This window comes from Mustela nivalis, assembly GCF_964662115.1.
Source record: "Mustela nivalis genome assembly, chromosome: 5".
NCBI lineage: Eukaryota > Metazoa > Chordata > Mammalia > Carnivora > Mustelidae > Mustela > Mustela nivalis.
In genome coordinates this window covers 110555636-110573928 of record NC_139024.1, presented here as the reverse complement: position 1 = coordinate 110573928, position 18293 = coordinate 110555636, and the positions used below count along the sequence as shown (strand labels likewise).

General features: G+C 37.4%; 1 protein-coding gene across 4 annotated transcripts in view; it reads right to left on the bottom strand.

Moving 5' to 3' along the window:
- The window catches only part of COL19A1 (collagen type XIX alpha 1 chain), a 332336-nt gene that overhangs the window by 177096 nt on the left and 136947 nt on the right, over positions 1-18293 (bottom strand). For all 4 annotated transcript variants that reach the window (XM_082731306.1, XM_082731307.1, XM_082731309.1 and 1 more), the window contains 2 exons: positions 11238-11291; positions 678-731 (listed from right to left, as the gene is read on the bottom strand). In XM_082731306.1, the coding sequence (XP_082587432.1) occupies positions 678-731; positions 11238-11291 (108 nt within the window). The remainder of the gene's footprint in view (positions 1-677; positions 732-11237; positions 11292-18293) is intronic.

The window sequence follows — 18293 nt, the reverse complement described above, 5'->3', positions numbered from 1 at the left end:
ACATCAACATAGCTTAACTCGGTCACTGAGGACCAAATTGTAAGATAGATTTTAACAGAGAGGTAAATATTGAAGCCAGACAAGGATTCCCAAATGTGCTGACAATAGAGAACAAAATACAGTAGAAAACACCCGCACATATAATTCTCATCAAATTGGGATCATCCAATGACCTTATTCTGAATGGCTCTTGCTTTTAGTACTTCTAAATCTCTTTTCAAGGTCACAGCCAATAGATCATTATAAAATGGCATGACAGAAAAATGGCAGGAAATGAAGCATTCAGACCAAGACTGAGTTAAAAAGTTAACCTCCTTCCCCCCCAAAGGCCACCTGCTTCACCATTATGGTAGCAGTACAGTGCTACTGGCAAAGTTCCCTGATACAAGGCACAGTTGCTAATTTGGCAATGGAATAGCTAATGCTGTTAAGTGAGGGAGAGAAAGTGAAATCTTATAAACACAAATTAATGTCAACTAGCAGTTGTGCATTTAGTCTCTTCAAACTAATTAAATGAATCAAAAGGCTTTTCTTCAGATGCTTTTAACATAACAGCCTTTGGTTAATTTTAACAAAATTAACTTTTGGCAGTTAGAACGTATCAGAGAAAAGTCACCGCATACATTCTCAGAGTTTTTTTTAAGAAAAACTGGCATGTCTCAGGGTGAATACGATACCTTTTGTCCTTTGGGGCCAGGTGGACCACGAGGACCCAAGTCACCTTTTAAACCCTGTATGAAGAATACAACCAATGTAATTTCTATATACAATTCACAGAAAGATTGAATTTCTAACAAATCATTAGTCACAAAATAAATCATAATTTACTGAACTCCCAACTCCCATTCTTCAGTTTGTAGTATAGAGAGAAAGAGAGACAACTGGCACTAAAATGATAAGCAACATCTGCGTTGTGGTAAGTACAGATACATTAAATCAGCATGAGTCCTGAATACTGCATATTTGTGCAACTTTGCTTCCTGCTAAAATTACATTAATTCACCATCTGGGAGAACATCATTTAGATCTATATGAGCTTTTAAGTATCCACTTTGGATTAAATTTGTGGATGTTGTAAATACCTTTGATTTAGCATTGATTTGGCCTTTATAAAGCTTGCCAAAAAAATTCAAGAATTAAATAAAAAAACATTTTTATGTATCTATCAAGTAATCTAATTGTGAAGGAAAAATAAATGAAGGATATCTTCTTTCCCTATCACTCACAGCCTGAAGCTACAACATAGTCTCTTTCCTGTTTTAAAGTATTTTAGTTCTCTAGTTCCTATTTTTTTAAACCTGGATTTATAAAGATATTTAATCAAACTATATAAGACATAGAGTATCAGATAAATATGTTCATGAATCTTCTGGACTCTTGGGTGTTTCAGTGGATATTTTGTTGACCAGACTCAGAAATGACAGCTCTCAGGAACACTGTGATAGATTTCAGGGGCGTTCTACAGTTGAAGGTTTTCACAGTGTAAACAGAAAGTTAGATAGACACATCCTGACTGTGTGCCAAGTAGAAAAAAAAATATCTTCCTTCATCCTTGATTTAACACATTGGGTGAGGGAAGAACAATCATGGAAAAAAGAAATATTCTGAAGCCACACAATGCACAGTCTATGTCCAGACATCTTACTTTTCCTGGCTGAGGGATCCATCTCTTGTGGCACTGACATTTTGTAGTCAATAAACAATGTCAAATGCCAGCAGCTTTAACTACTTAATATAGAAGCCCATGATAAATTTCAAGAAATGAAGGAAAACTGGATACTTAAAATAATCTTGTAGAGGTTATGTGAAAACCGTCGTCTTACACCTTAAGGGAAAAGATTTAACGGATGAAAACAGCATGTGAATGGCAAAAAACACTTCACAACTATAGAAATACTTTTCAGGATGAAACTCATAGCTATGGGTCTTTCACTGTTACCTCAGAGTATTTATAGAAAAAGGATGAGTGAAAAAGTAAATCACATTTGATATGTGATATTTTCTTATTATTTGAAATAGCCTTTCCTGGGGCACCTGGGTGGCTCAGTGGGTTAAACCTCTGCCTTCGGCTCAGGTCATGATCCCAGGGTCCTGGGATAGAGCTGCACATCAGGCTCTCTGCTCAGCAGGAAGCCTGCTTCCTCCCTCTCTCTCTGCCTGCTTCTCTGCCTACTTGTGATCTCTGTCTGTCAAAAAATAAATAAATAAAATCTTAAAAAAAAAAAAAAAAAGAAATAGCCTTTCCTTCCCAACTAAGCAAAATGAGACTCGTCTGAATTGAGATGTGTTGTGAATGTAAAACATATTAGATTTTCCATATCTAGTACAAAAAATGTAAAATAGCTCATTAATAATTTTTATATTGATTATATATTAAAATGACAATATTTGGATATATTTAATATATTATTAAAATTAGTTTCACATGTCTATTTTTACTTTTTTTAATATGGCTACTGGAAAGTATATCTAGATTTGTCTTGAAATTATATCATATTTAGAATTATACTATATAAGTATTACATTAAATAGATTCTATTTCTATTGGACAGTGCTACTTAGAAGTACAAAAACAAGAAGTTGACAAAAACTCTCTCTTTATCCAAACTTTAGTCACACTCTTCTGAGGAAATCTTTTCTCCATTAGGCCTCAAGCTTGGCCTCTGTCCTGTTCTGTCTTTGGCCTGCTTAGCCCAGTTTTAGCAGACTCTTGCTTTGAAAGACCCCTCCCCTAGAAGATAGATAGGATAACTAACCGCTTGTTTGCTTTTCTGTGAACCGCTGGCTTTTAGGCGTAAATTAGGTTATTAATTGCTTATTAATTGCTCTTTTGCCCTTCTGTAACTGCTTGGCTTATAGAAATAATAGAAGACGCCATGATGGCATTCCTACCTTCCCCCTTCTTGTTCTCTCTCCTCCCGCGCGCGGGCCCTCAGAACCAATCAGCTTGTTCCCCCTTCCCGCCTCTCTCTTCACGCGCGGGTCCCCAAAGCCAATCAGCAAACTCCACGTATGCCTTTTTCAAAAGTTCTGTCAACCAATCAGTTGCGTCCCACCCAAAACTTGTTTGTACCAGTCCATAAAAGCCCGGCACCACCCCAGCCGGGTGTGCTCAGCTAGCAGGAGCTGCTGACCACCCGCAGGCGCCTGCGTAACAATAAAGAACCTCTTGCTGATTGCATCCAGTGGCAGTGTTGGGTAAGGGGATCCACGGGTCTTTCAGCTTAATCAGTTTAGAAAGAATCTCACACCCTTGATATCAGATCAGGCGCCTCATCTCTGACCTATTAAGTCAGTTTCTCAAGAAACATCCTACCCTTGAGGTCTCCTCTTAGCAACTATTTTCCATTCACTGAGCCCATCACTCTATTGGCTGTATCCCTCCCTCTCCTTGTTGTATCTGGAGTTGAGTTCAATTTCTCTCCTTTTCTCTCCCTTTCTGCATACCCCTTTTCGAATCAGTGTGAACAAAATTTTAATATAATGTTCATTATTGTAAAATTTTAAATAAGTGTGAGAGTAGTTTTTCCCTAACAGGGTCAAGATTCCTGCCCTCAGGGAACTCCTATTATGAGAGGAGGGTTGTCCTGCTGATAAACAGGACAACAGGCTGAATGTGATAAGAAGAGGGACAGAGCTGCTATTTCAATTGGGGTGATAAGAAACCGCTTCTGTGTGGAGGGGACATTTGTTGTTTCAAAGGATCCAGGCATGCAATGATCCAGGGCAAAAATATTGAGGTTAGAAAGCACAGCAAGCACCAAAGCTCCTAGGGTGAGCAGAATGTCATGAACATGCAGACAAGGAACAGGAGATCAAATCAAGTTCAGGCAGAGGTCAATGCACATAGAGAACTAGAGGCCATGGTAAGGAGGCTGGTTTTTCTGTTGTTAAGTGGAATGGGGAAACTACTTAAATGTTCCAAGCAGAGAAAGGCCATGATGTGACCTTGTTTCAAAAAACATCACTTTGGCCACAATGTGAAAATAGACTGTAGGCAGCAAGAGTGGAAGCAGAAAAGGGACTGTCACAGTGTTCCAGACAAGAGCACAGGATGGCTGGGGTGTGGGGGTGACACTGGAGATAGAGAGCAGGGTCAGAGATTGCACATACTGGGAAGCAGGACATGGAGATATGTTGGAAAAGGGGGCAAAGAAAAGGCGGTGCCAAGACTTAAGTAAGTGATGGGATGTTGAACCATTTACTGGACTGAGAAGTTTATTAAAAAGGATGTTTTCTTTGTGCTTCCTGATATAATAGAGAAAGACAAATGAAGAAGAAATGTCTGAGAAAGATACCAAGTATCCATTTAGTCAACAAATATTGTTGAATATCTACAAATATATAAGACTAAACTTTATGTTCTGGGCACCTGGGTGGCTCAGTGGTTAAGCGACTGCCTTCAGCTCAGGTCATGATCCTGGGGTCCTGGGATCAAGCCCTCTGTGGGCTCCCTGCTCTGCAGGAAGCCTGCTTCTCCCTCTCCTTCTTCTGCCTGCCACTCCCCCTGCTTGTGCTTGCTCTCTCTTTCTCTGTCAAACAAATAAATAAAATCTTTAAAAAAAGACTATTAAATGTTAATAAAAATAATTTTTAAAAAGGACTAAACACTATATTCTATGAACATATGCATATGAAAAGGTTATTGTTTTAAAAGGCAACATTAAACACAACATTCAGGAAAATGTTAACTTTGGGGTGGGGCATGAGATTACACTGAGTTCTGGGTACAGTGGTGTCCCAGTTATTACTATGATTCATAATCATCACACATTACGTGTTATAAAAATAATATCTCTAGGCATAAAATAATACACTAATTTTTTTCAATATTCCTGCCTGACAGACTAACCCTAACTGCAATTTTTGGGAAGAACTTACTGACAAATGAATCAGCTAACCATCCCTGATTCAATCAACCATGGTCAGGAAGCAGATGGGGACTAATGCAACCAAAGACAAGCTGATGTGAATACTGAATACTATTATGGAAATATATAGCAAGTGCGAAGGGAACAGTTCCCAGAGAGGCCTACATCTATTGGAGGTACCCAAGATTCAGAGATGCAGAGTTCAGGAGAGTCAGGAAAAGAGCAGCATTTTACGCAAAATCTTAAGTTGTTCAAGCTTCCCTATAAAATAGGTATAAATAATAGTTACCTTGAAGGCTTATTCTGAGAATCACAGGTTATAAAAGCACTCAGTACCTGTAGGTACTTAATAAATGTTGCTTTTACTTTTCAAGTCCAAGTTTAAGGGATAATTAATAGTTCATTCTGTTCAGGTTTGTACTCAGTTTGATGGATTTGGAACCACTGTGCTTTAAGTCACATAGGATAAAATGCAATTGAGAAGTACTACATTTATCAAGCTTCTACTTTTATGGCCACTGAAGTGGGCCCATGTAACTCATGTCCTCTGACAAAGTACAATGTTTTTAAGGCCATGGCATCATAATAAGCTCTAAGAAACAGATCAGTAATGCTTTTCTCAAGTGCAATTTTTCTCCTCCTGTCACACTGGTGCTGCTATCGATGGTTATTGAGTACTGGGGAGGAAAAGCTGCAGCACGCACCCTAAAGCATAACGAATCAAATGGAACAGACTATGAACTCAATATTGAATAAGATGGGAATCTATTATCAAGGTTCTCAATAAAATTCATGTATATAAAGACTCTCAAAAGCACAGCAGTTGACTCTGCACATTATGTGGAGATAGGAACTCTTATCTAAAGGCAAGATGAAAGCTGAAGGACAGTAGAATATCTAGAATTATAAAAGCAGGCAGACTGTGAAATTAATTTTCCTGGAATATCTACTACTCATGGTAGGTAGCATCTTTAAAAATCAGAAGATATAATATTTGTTAAACAAAACAATATTTGCTAAAAAAATTTTTAACCATCAATTAATTCTTCGCCTCCTCTTCCCATTGACTGGAGCCTGTTCCCTAGTGATGGCACCAGCTGTCGCTAGCTGATAGCTCAGCTTTGTGATTTCAATATTTTTGCATTTAATAATAAAGATTACACTGGTATAAAGAGATTAACAAGATTATTTTAAAAACATCAGATGCTGTACTGATAAGGGATATATGAAAGACAATAATAAAAATGCACAGGAAGAGTCTAAACTCATTGATTGAAATCAACTTTCCTAAGATTATATAACCTCACCAAAAAAACAAACGAAATGATATTTTTATTAGAGATAATTGTGTTTTATTTAACCCAGTTTTGAAAGACGCCCCCCCCCATCGTTAACTAATTAACTGCTCTTTTGTTGTGTAAGAGTACCCCTCCTCCCCTTGCAATGAAAAGACCCTTCCCCCAGGGTTGAATTCAATGTAACTGCTCTTTTGCCTTTCTGTAACTGCTTGGCTTTTAGGGCATGACACTTGTCTCCTGTTTGAACAAGATACCTTCTCCTAATAGCCGAGGCACGGTCACGCAGGCAAGGGGGCTGCATGGTCACGTAGGTCACGTAGATAGGGGGCTGCATAGTCACGTAGACAGGATGTCTTTCGGCTGAGTAATAAGGTCAAACTTACCCTCTTTGTTTCCCCTTCCCGCCTTTTTCTTCGCACGCGGGGGTCTTCCAAAGCCAATCCGCTAACACCAAGTATGCCTTTTTTCAAATGTTCAAATTATCAGCCAATCGGCCCCGTCCCATCTGGGACTTGTTTGTACCTGACTATAAGAATCCTGCACCACCCCAGCCTGGTGTGCTCAGCTAGCAAGAGCTGCTGACCACCACAGGCGCCCACGCTACAATAAAGAACCTCTTGCTGTTTGCATCCTGTGGCAGTGTTGAATTCTTGGGTAAGGGGATCCGCGGGTCTTTCAGTTTCAAATAACAGTAAATATTTACACAGCTCTTACTGTATGCAAGACACTGTTCTCAATGCTTTACGCATAACCCTGTTTATCCTCAAACACAGACCAAAAAAAAGCCCTGAAGTGTTATTAACATTATCATCCCATTGTGCAAATGAAAATGGTGAGGCACCAAGGGAGTAAGTCATGTTCTGAGTAGTATGCCAGTTAGGCAGTGGCAGAGCTGGGATCTGAGCCCAGGACGTCTGACTTTTAAAGCTTACATTAACAACTTTATAAGATTCCCTCTCGAGTCTGTTAAAAGATGCATTTGTTGAGTATATCTCACAGTAGGTCACAATCAAAATCATTTAATTATAAACTCAAATGTGTGTAAAATTGAGGTCTTGGTATATTGAAGGCTAAATTCTAGAAATTCAAATTTTATACGATTTTAATATGTTTGGTATGCATTACCTACACTATAAGGGAAATAGGAACATGTATTTAGTTCAATAACTTTAGTCCAATACTCTAATACCTTGAAGATCAATCCAAAGTTTACATACATATACACTACCAAGGATGTTTTTAGAAAGACATAAGAGCAATTTTTTTTTTTTTTTTTTTGGTCCTAATGATTAAAAACTGCTACATTAGTTGGTGAGCCTTTGGGGTGTTAAACATTCTGTTTTTGCAAGACAGTCCCATATAACAAAGAACTGTCTTACCCAAAATGCAAATAGTGTCCCACTGAGAAAGACTGAACTGCTGAATATTTCCCTGTAAATCAGGTTTACATTTTTCCAAAGTGAGTTTGCCTATTTTTTGAAAAAGCTGGCACAGAAAAAATTAGTAAAAGATACACTTACATCAAGATATTTGTAATATACAAGAATAAAGACCATTTAAAAGGGCTTTTGGATTCATTTAGTAGGAATATTAAATTCTTCCAATTTTCTTTGCCTTGGAAAGTTAGCTAGAGAGAGCTGGCCCACTGAGTTCATTCACTCTGCATTCTAACAGAATATTTCTGAAGTTAGACTCTCCATCATGGCTTGACTTTAATTCAAATTGAAATCACTATTATAATGCCCTTCATTCCCTAAGAATGTGTACCTGTGCTTATTGAAAGGCAGAGTGAACTGTCATAAATGCTGAATGATTTTAATTTGCATAGGCAGTTTATTTTAGTACTGAAAAATAGGCAACGACAACTGTGTCATGATTTAGTGGGAAAATAAGAGACTTTATAGTCAAACATGGAGGGTTAAAAGCTGATTTTACCATTTTCTTAAAAAAAAAAAGTCATCTAATGTCCCAAGTCTTTATTTCTTGCCTCTGAAAACAAAGATTTTACCACCCCTGCTCTAGCTAGCCCATAAAGCTAGAGTAAGGATCACATTTCAAATTCCTTGTGGAAATCGTTTATGAATGATAACACATTTTTGACAGTTCCATCACTAATGATGTAATAGAGCATTTGACTCTTTATTCCTAGTGATAGTAGAGGGAAGAAAAGGAGAATTTTCATTACTTTTTCTTATTTCTCCTTAGTCATGACTTCTGAATATCTTCGGCAAAATTGAGGAAAGGAAAATAATATCATCTACATATTAATTAAGTAACAAAGTGAGAAAAGTTAATGTGGTTTGTCCTGCTTTATGATATACCTAATGAACTATATTAAACAATGATGGTACTAATGAAATGACAGCCCTGTGTTTGGGGGCATGCAAAGAACTCTTCCAAGTTCCTTTCCAAGAGGAAAGGTCACACTGCCCACTACACTATGTGTTCTCTCAACAGGTTGGTCTTATTCAGGTTTGGAACCCTTACAATGGCTGCTGGAACATCTGGACAAGTAGTAGGCACTCAAATATATGTACTTATCAATTGATTACTTCTAAAAAGTCAAACCACCTTACTTGCAGAGCCATAAGAATAATTTCCAAATCTCCAAGTTAATGTAGATAGACTTCAGAGTCCAACCCCTCAAATTTCCAGTTTTATTCAAGTGTTTGGATAAATTCCTCTCTATTTCAACTACAATGTTATCTTTTTAAAAAAGATTTTTTTAAAAGATTATTTTTTATTTATTTATTTGTGAGAGAGAGAGAGAGACAGAGACAGAGATAGAAAGCAAGAGAGCACGAGCAGGGAAGACAAGCAAAGAGAAGGAAGAAGCAGATGCCCTTGCTGAGCAGGTAGCTGATGGGGAAGCAGAGCTTGTTCCCAGGACCTGGGGATCATGACCTCAGCTGAAGGCAGATGTTTAACCCACTGAGCCACCCACGTGCCCCTCCAGTGTTATCTTAATGAACTTCTAAATATCTTTGTTTTGTTCTTCTATCTCAGGGAGCCCACATAAATGCAGTTTGGTTATCTTTTGTAACACTATCATTAATTTCCTTCAATACCACTATATTTTTCACAATTAACATCCTTCCCATAATGAATGGTCAAATTCTTGAGCTATTTTTGAGTTTTTAATGCTATGTAGTGCCAAATTGCATATATTTTACCACTGTAATATCACTATCTATGTACTCCCTTCCATCCCTGTTATCCTACTTTAGGCTCTGATTACTTAGAGTTTAAACTATTATTATACTTCTTCAGTTTTTAAAATTAAAGCTTGGCAAATAATTATTGGGAACTTTGAAAATATTGACTAAGTACTAGGGATTCCAAGAAATGTTCTTTGCTCTTGTGAAGGGTATGATAGGAAAAAAACAAAACAAAACAAAACAAAGGCAAAGGCCCAAATTTTATCCATTTTGTGTAACAGACAGTCAAACTAATCTTCATTTAAACACAGCTTGGAGGATGTCTCCCCTCTGTTAGAGGAAGGAAAGCAAACATCCTTGTACACAGCACCTTCCATACTCTGGCTCCAGATGTATTCTGTTTGTTATTTCTTCAACTCCTTACATGCAGCAGGAATTCCAAGAACCTGAATGGATGCTTTTCAAGTTTGTAATCTTAATAATCTCTTTGTATAAAATTATAGAACATCATAATGATGGGGACCTTAGACTCTACTCTAAGCCCATCCTTCACAGACATAGAAGTGATGTTCTCAGCTAGTGACACAGTGGGCTCTGGTTTTCCACTCCAGAACTCTTACTATGATAACGGGTACCTCCACTGGTGGGGAAGGGAGGTGAATCAGATGCCCAGTTCAAGTGTACGGACCAACAGTTGTGACATCCGATGTGTTGAGGCATTGTAAAGAGCTAGAGAAGATGCAGAGATTTCCTCCAGCTACAAACCTAGGTACCAGGCCCCATCCTCTCATACAGAAAAATCACTTCAAAAGGAAAAGGGATAAGAATGAGAATCTTATTAAATATATAAATGAAGCTTCTCAGGACGGTAACAAGAGAGTAAAGTTGTGGGGGGTCAGAACCTCAATGCAGTGTTGACTATAGGGTTAATTACCAGGGTATTTCTCTTGGAGAACCCCCCTCCCCACACTCAGGTATTCCTCTTTGTCCACAAGCCACAGGGACCATAGTGATCAGCTTCCCTTCTCACCATGGTGATCTACTGCATACAAGATGGATTTTGCAACATCTTTAATGCATAAGGGGACCAGATCTAGTTTCCTTTTTTTTTTTAGACCCATAAAACAAGTGGTGTAGTGTAGCACTTTAGAACTTTTCTAAAACATTTTTATGCAAGTGAAAAAGGAAACTGTGGGAAAAAGTAATTCTCATGGTGGTCATTTTCCCTAGCAAAGTTAATGTAGCTATAGTAAATGGTGATTTTGATGAACAGATTAGTCTATATTTCAGAGAAAAACCCAGATTTAGGATAATTTTCAAGTTTTATCATAAGAATCAAAGTGAAGCTCAGGGAATGGGAGTGTGGGGGGTGGGTGGGGACTGTCATCCTAAGGGAAAGAAGAGATGCTAGGACATCAGGATGTTACAGGCAATAGTATCCCTGAGGCTGATGACCTGGTGCAGTGGAAGGGGAGGGAGACAGAACTACAGGTCTCCCCTCCCCGTCTCCCCTTCTTTTCATCATTGCAATCCCACCCATGCAGACCCATGTAGAGGGAACTTTGGTATAAGATGAAGAGCAACCCTGGGTGAGAACACGGACCACATGAGAATGTATGTAAGAAGAATAAAGATAGAAGAAAACCAGAAAAAATGCAATCCAGAAACAACAAAAAAGAAAGCACTGTTAAGGATGACAGGATATAAAATATGTAAACCCAAGGAATGAACCATAATGACACTAAAAACACAGAGTCACGCAAAAAAAAACTGCCTTGATTCTTGACTTTGCGTTGATTGTGGCTAGTTCTTCCATGCATAGTAAAATGCTACTACCCTTAGACAGTCAATATATTTCCGTGGCAAAATATAAACAGAATATTAGAAAAAAAAAAAAAAGTTAGGCTTACATTTTGTCCATTAATGCCAGCCAGACCTGGATCTCCTTTTTCTCCTTGTTCACCCTAGAAAGAAACAATTTATACAATGAAAAAATGTTATAGCCTGAGAACCTTTACTAAGAAAAAATAAGAATGTTACATTGTTGGGCATTTATAACAATGTGATTATTTTGCTAATCCCTTGAAAGAAACATTTATTAAAAAACAATTCTGAGTCCTAAAACCAAAGGGAAGTTTAAAGGTTCAAAGAAAAGCTGTATAAAAATGATTAAAGGGTAGAAACAGAACAGGGATTATTTATTTTCTTCTATACGCAACAAGGAACTTTCTGGAGGGCAATTTGGCAATATATATCAAAAGTCTTAAATCTGTTCATTTAATTTTGCCCAGTAATACTGCTTCTAAGAATGTAACCTAGGGAAATAGAGATGAAAGGTTTTAGGCACTAAATTATAGGGTGCAATGCTATTTACAGCAGTAGAAAAGAGAAACATGCTAAATGTACAATAATAGGGAACTGATTAAATAAATTATGGTATTTAGATAAAATGGAATATAATACAGCCATTAAAATCATGTTTATAAATTTTACTTTATACTACAGGAAAATCCTTATGATGTAAAAAGTAAGATACAATTAAGGGATTGACAAATTCAACAAATAAATGTTAACAAATACCTGTTTTTTAACTTTAAAGTTACAAATGTTCAAAATGATCACTTATACCAATTTTTTATGATACGTATCCACAGTGACATATATTTTTGTTTGATTATCATCTGAAATATGTATACTTTTAGAGGCAAATGCTGCACATGTGTAGCACAATTCAGAAACAATTAAATACCATCTATTTCCCTACTTGCCTACCAACTTATATATCCACTTACTAGGGGTCTTAGAAAAAAATGCTGGAAGAAGAAAAACCAGAACAATAGAAGTGGTTAATCTATGGATTCTGTGATCATGGCTGATTTTTTTTTTCCTTCACTATGTTCTTCCTTTTCAATTTTTTAAAGCAATAAATATACATTATCTGTATAATCAGTAAAATGTCTAAAAATAAAAGAATATATTAGGCATATAAAGAACTCATCCAAGTTGCCAGGTCCATCATGTAACAGTGTGTGTGTGTGTGTATGTGTGTATGTGGTAATATTTGTAGTAATCTCTGCTTTGTGTCACTAGGATGATTTTTTTATCCTCTTCTTTATTCTTTTGTCCCTCTTCTATCAGTTTTTTCTTATAATGAACACTATTATTTTTATGAGCAAGAAAAAATAAACCTAAAGTAAAGCAAGCATCTGACTTTATGAGAAAATACATTATGTAGTCAAAGACTATTTATTATTACATCTAGGACTATGTATTCATCTAAGACTATGTATTATTACAATACTGAAATCATCTAAGATGAGGTATTATTATTATATCACCTAAGACTATGTATTATTACTCTCTTGAGGACACAGGATATGAAGTAAAAATGACTTGATTACTGGAATATGATATATATAATATGTAGGATAGACAAGAGTGTATACAAACACATTCAGTAAAATAGGTTCAAGTTAGAATAAAGCTGAAAAATTTAAACTGAAAATGGAAGGGCAAGGAAATACTCTAGAACTGTGCTAGTCAATGTGGTAGCCACCAGCCACAGGTAGCTATTTATATTTAAATTAATTAGGATTAAATAAAATCTAAACTCAGTTCTTCAGTTGCCCTAGCCACATTTCAAGTGCTCACTGGTGCCTACACTATTGGACTGTACAGATCAGAACAATTCTATCATTAAAGAAAATTCCACTGAAGAGTGCTGTTCCAGAGGATATCATATAGGACAGAAAGCAAATAAGAATTAAGAAGCTCAGAAATGCACAGAAGAAAATATCTGTCTAGTAAGGGGATAAGACACAACATGGTGTCTATGTGGTGACACATAAGTGTTCAGCACATGTTAATAGAACAAATTTTTGGCACAAGGTGACAAATCTAATTCCATGGATATGTCATCATTAACTTTCACAATGTAACTAAAAATGAATATAATCTTTATTCAAAATCAATGGTATTCCCAGGAGGGGAAAAAAAAAAAAGGAACTCTAAAGAGGTATGTGCGAGTGGAGGTAAGATGAAGGAGTAGCAGACTGAGATGACATCAGATCCCAGGAGTTCAGCGAGAGAGTTATCAAACCATTCTGAGCACCTACAAACTCAACAGGAGATAGAAGAGAAGAGCAGCAATTCTAGGAACAGAAAGTCAACCACTTTCTGAAAGGTAGGATGTGTGGAGAAGTGAATCCAAAGCCTTGGGAAGATAGACTGTGGAGGGAGGGGCCGGCTCCCAGCAAGCTGCGGAGCTCCGGAGCACAAAATCAGAACTTTTAGAAGCCTGATCCACTGAGGGACCAGAGGCTAAGCAGAGGTGGAGCCCTCATGGGGACAGTTTGGTCTCAGGTCCCGTGGGGTCACAGAAAGATCATGGATGTCTTAGTGTGGCAGAGCTCCGAGGTATTGGAGCGGGGAAGCAGTGGGCGCTCAGCTTGGGGTTACTTTAAACCATGATCTCAGGCACAGTTGGGCCACTGCTCAAGTGGCAGATCTGAGGAGATTCACACTCCTCCTCTGGAGGAGCAGCGTGGCAGGAATCTGGTGGGTTTGGAGACTCCAAACGGAACTGCGCGCCAGAGATAGAAACACTCAGTCACAGGCAGGGTGAGCTCTGAGTGTGGCCAGAGACCAGGGAGACAGGAGTGATTGACCCCTTTCCTCTGAGGGTGCGCTGAGGAGTGGGGCCCCAAGCTCTTGGCTCCTCCAGGCCTAAGATTGGAAGGCCCTTATTCCATTCTGGCCCTTCAGAACTCTACGGAAAGCGTTCAGGGAAAAAAAAAAACTCCCAAGAGTGAACCCGAGCAGATTTCTTAGCCTGGCCCTTGGCAAGGGCAGTGCAATTCCACCTCAGGCAAAGACATTTGAGAATCATTGCAACAGGCCCCTCCCACAAAAGATCAGCAAGAACATTCAGCCAAGACCAAGCTCACTGATCAAGGAGAACAGTGAAATTCCAGAGCTAGGGGAAAACAATGCATGGAATTCATGGCTTTCTCCCCATGATCCTTTAGTTTGCAAAGTTAGATTAAATTTTTTTAATTTTATTTTTTTCTTATTCTATTTTTTTAACTTTTCCTCTTTTTTCTTTTAATGTTTTGCAATTAGTTTATCTTAACAATACATTTCTAAAAAAATAACTTTTTAAACCTTCATTATTATAGTCTTATTTTATCCTTCATTGTATTTAGGCTTTTTTCTACACATATGGGTTTTTTTTTTTTCCTTGTAAAAAAATTTTGGATACAATTTCTGCTAATAGATCAAAATATACCCTAAATCTAACATATGGCTTTGATCTAGTCTCCAGCCTAAGCACATTCTCTCCTCATTTTTTTCTCTTTCTTTTTCCAACCAATTTATCTTATCAATTACTTTTTTAGAATTTTTTTAAAAATTTTCATCTTTACAGTTCTATTCCATCCCTTCATCATGTTTACCCTTATTTTTGTATATATATATAAGTTTTTCTTTCTTTAAAATTTTGGGAGGTAGTTTCTTCTAAGAGTCCAAAATATACCTCAAATCAAGTATGTAGCTCTATTCTATTCACCAGTCTAAAATATATATGTATATGTACACTATGTACACACACACACACACACACACACACACACACATATATATATATATATATATATATATATATATTTTTTTTTTTTTTTAATTTCTTTTTATCCTCCTTCTTCTCCCCCTGATTCGGGGTCTCTTCTGATTTGGTTAGCATACACTTTTTCTGGGGTCTTTGCTACCCTTCCAGTATTTTATTCTCTTGTTCATATATTCTTATCTGGATAAAATGACAAGGTGGAAAAACTCACCACAAAAAAGAAAGCACAAGAGGTAGTACCAACGGCTAGGGACCTAATCAATACAGACACTGGTAATATGTCAGATCTAGAGTTCAGAATGATGATTCTCAAGGTGCTAGCTAGGCCCAAAAACGGCATGGAAAATATTCAAGAAACCCTTTCTGAAGAAATAAATCCCTTTCTGGAGAAATAAAAGAACTAAAATCTAACCAAGCTGAAATCAAAAAAGCTATTAATGATATGCAGTTGAAAATGGAGACTTGCTGTTAGGATAAATGAGGCAGAAGAGGGAATTAGTGATACAGAAGGCTAAATGACAGAGAATAAAGAAAGTGAGCAAAAGATAGACAAGCAACTCCTGGACCATGAAGGGAGAATTCAAGAGATAAGTGATATCATAAAAAGAAACAATATTAGAATAACTGGGATTCCAGAAGAAGAAGAAAGAGAGAGAGGGACAGAAGGTATATTGGAGTAAATTATACTAGAGAATTTCCCTAATATGGCAAAGGGAACAAGCATCCAAAACCAGGAGACACAGAGAAACGCCTCAAAAATCAATGAAAATAGGTTCACACCCCATCATCTAATAGTAAAACTTATGAGTCTTAGTGACAAAGAGAATAAACCTGAAAGCAGCTCAGGACAAAAAGTCTGTACCATACAATGGTAGAAGTATTAAATTGGCAACAGAGTTATCCACAGAGACCTGAGAAGCCAGAAAGAACCATGATATATTCAGAGCACTAAATGAGAAAAATATCCAGCCAAGAATACTATATCCAGCTAGGCTATCATTGAAAATAGAAGGACAGATAAAAGGCTTGAAGGACAAACAAAAACTAAAAGAATTTGCAAACACTAAATCAGCCCTATAGGAAATATTGAAAGGGGTCCTCTAAGCAAAGAGAGAAGCTGAAAGTAGTAGAAATGAAAGGAACAGAGACAATATACCGTAACAGTCACCTTATGGCACTAAATTCATATATTTCAAGAGTTACCCTGAATGTAAATGGGCTAAATGCCCCAATCAAAAGACACAGGGTATCAGAATGGATTAATAAAACCAAAATCCATCAATATGCTCTCTACAAGAAACTCATGTTAGACCCAAAGACACCTCCAGATTTAAAGTGAAGGGGCAGAAAACAATTTACCATGCTAATGGATATCAAAAGAAAGCTGGGGTAGTAATCCTTATATCAGATAAATTAGATTTTAAGCCAAAGACTATAATAAAAGATGAGGAAGGACACCATATGATACTCAAAGGGTCTGTCCAACAAGAATATTGAACAATTTTAAATATCTATGCCCCTAACATGGGAGCAGACAACTATATAAACCAATTAATAACAAAATCAAAGAAACACATTGACAATAATACAATAATAGTAGGGGACTTTAACACCCCACCCCCCTCACTGAAATGGACAGATCATGCAAGCAAAAGATCAACAAGGAAATAAAGGCCTTAAATGACACACTGGACCAGATAGACATCACAGATATTTTCAGAACATTCTATCTCAAATCAACAGAATACACATTTTTCTCTAGCGCACATGGAACATTCTCCAGAATAGATCACATCCTGGGTCATGAATCAGGTCTCAATCGGTACCAAAAGATTGGGATCATTCCCTGCATATTTTCAGACCACAATGCTCTGAAGCTAGAACTCAATCACAAGAGGAAAGTTGGAATGAATCAAATACATGGAATGAATCAAATACATACAAATACATGGAGGCTAAAGAGCATCCTTCTAAAGAATGAGTGGGTCAACCAGAAAATTAAAGAAGAATTGAAAAAATTCATGGAAACAAATGATAATGAAAACACAATTGTTCAAAATATGTGGGACATAGGGGCACCTGGGTGGCTCAGTGGGTTAAAGCCTCTGCCTTTGGCTCAGGTCATGGTCCCAGGGTCCTGGGATTGAGCCCCGCATTGGGATCTCTGCTCAGCAGGGAGCCTACTTTCCCCCCTCTCTCTCTGACTTCCACTCTGCCTACTTGTGATCTCTGTCTGTCAAATAAATAAATAAAATATTAAAAAATATATGTGGGACATAGCAAAGGCAGTCCTGAGAGGAAAGTATATAGCGATACAAGCCTTTCTCAAAAAACAAGAAAGTTCTCACATATACAACCTAACCCTTCACCCAAAGGAGCTGGAGAAAGAACAGCAAGCCAAGCCTAAACCCAGCAGGAGAAGAGAAATAACAAAAACCAGAGCAGAAATCAATGAAATAAAAACTAAAAGAACAATAGAACAAATCAAGAAAGCTAGGAGCTTGTTCTTTGAAAGAATTAATAAGACTGATAAACACCTGGCCAGACTTATCAAAAAGAAAGAGAAAGGACCCATATAAATAAAATCATGAATGAAAGAGGAGAGATCACAACCAACACAAATAATATGATTATAAGAAATTATAAGAAACACAAGCAATTATAAAAACATATTATGAGCAACTATACGTCAGCAAATTTGACAATCTGGAAGAAACGAATGCATTCCTAGAGATGTTTAAACTACCAAACTGAAACAAGAAAAAACAGAAGACCTGAACAGACCATAACCAGTAAGGAGACTGAAGCAGTAATCAAAAATCTCCCAACAGGGGTGCCTGGGTGGCTCAGTCGGTTAAAGCCTCTAACTGCAGCCCGGGTCATGAACTCAGGGTTCCGGGATTGAACCCCACATCGGGCTCTCAGCTCAGCAGGGAGCCTGCTTCCTCCTCTCTCTCTCTGCCTGCCTCTCTGCCTACTTGTGATCTGTCTGTCAAATAAATAAATAAAATCTTAAAAAAAAAAAAAAAACTCCCAACAAACAAGAGCCCATGACCAGATGGCTTCCCAGGGGAATTCTACCAAACATTTAAGGAATTAATACCTATTCGCCTGAAATTGTTCCAAAAAATAGAAATAGAAGGAAAACTTCCAAACTCATTTTATAAGGCCAGCATTACTTTGATCCCAAAACCAGACAAAGACTCCGTCAAAAAAGAGAGTTACAGACCAATATCCTTAATGAACATAGATGTGAAAAATTCTCACCAAAATACTAGCCAATAAGATCCAACAGTACATTAAAAGGATTATTCACCACGACCAACTGGGATTTATTCCAGGG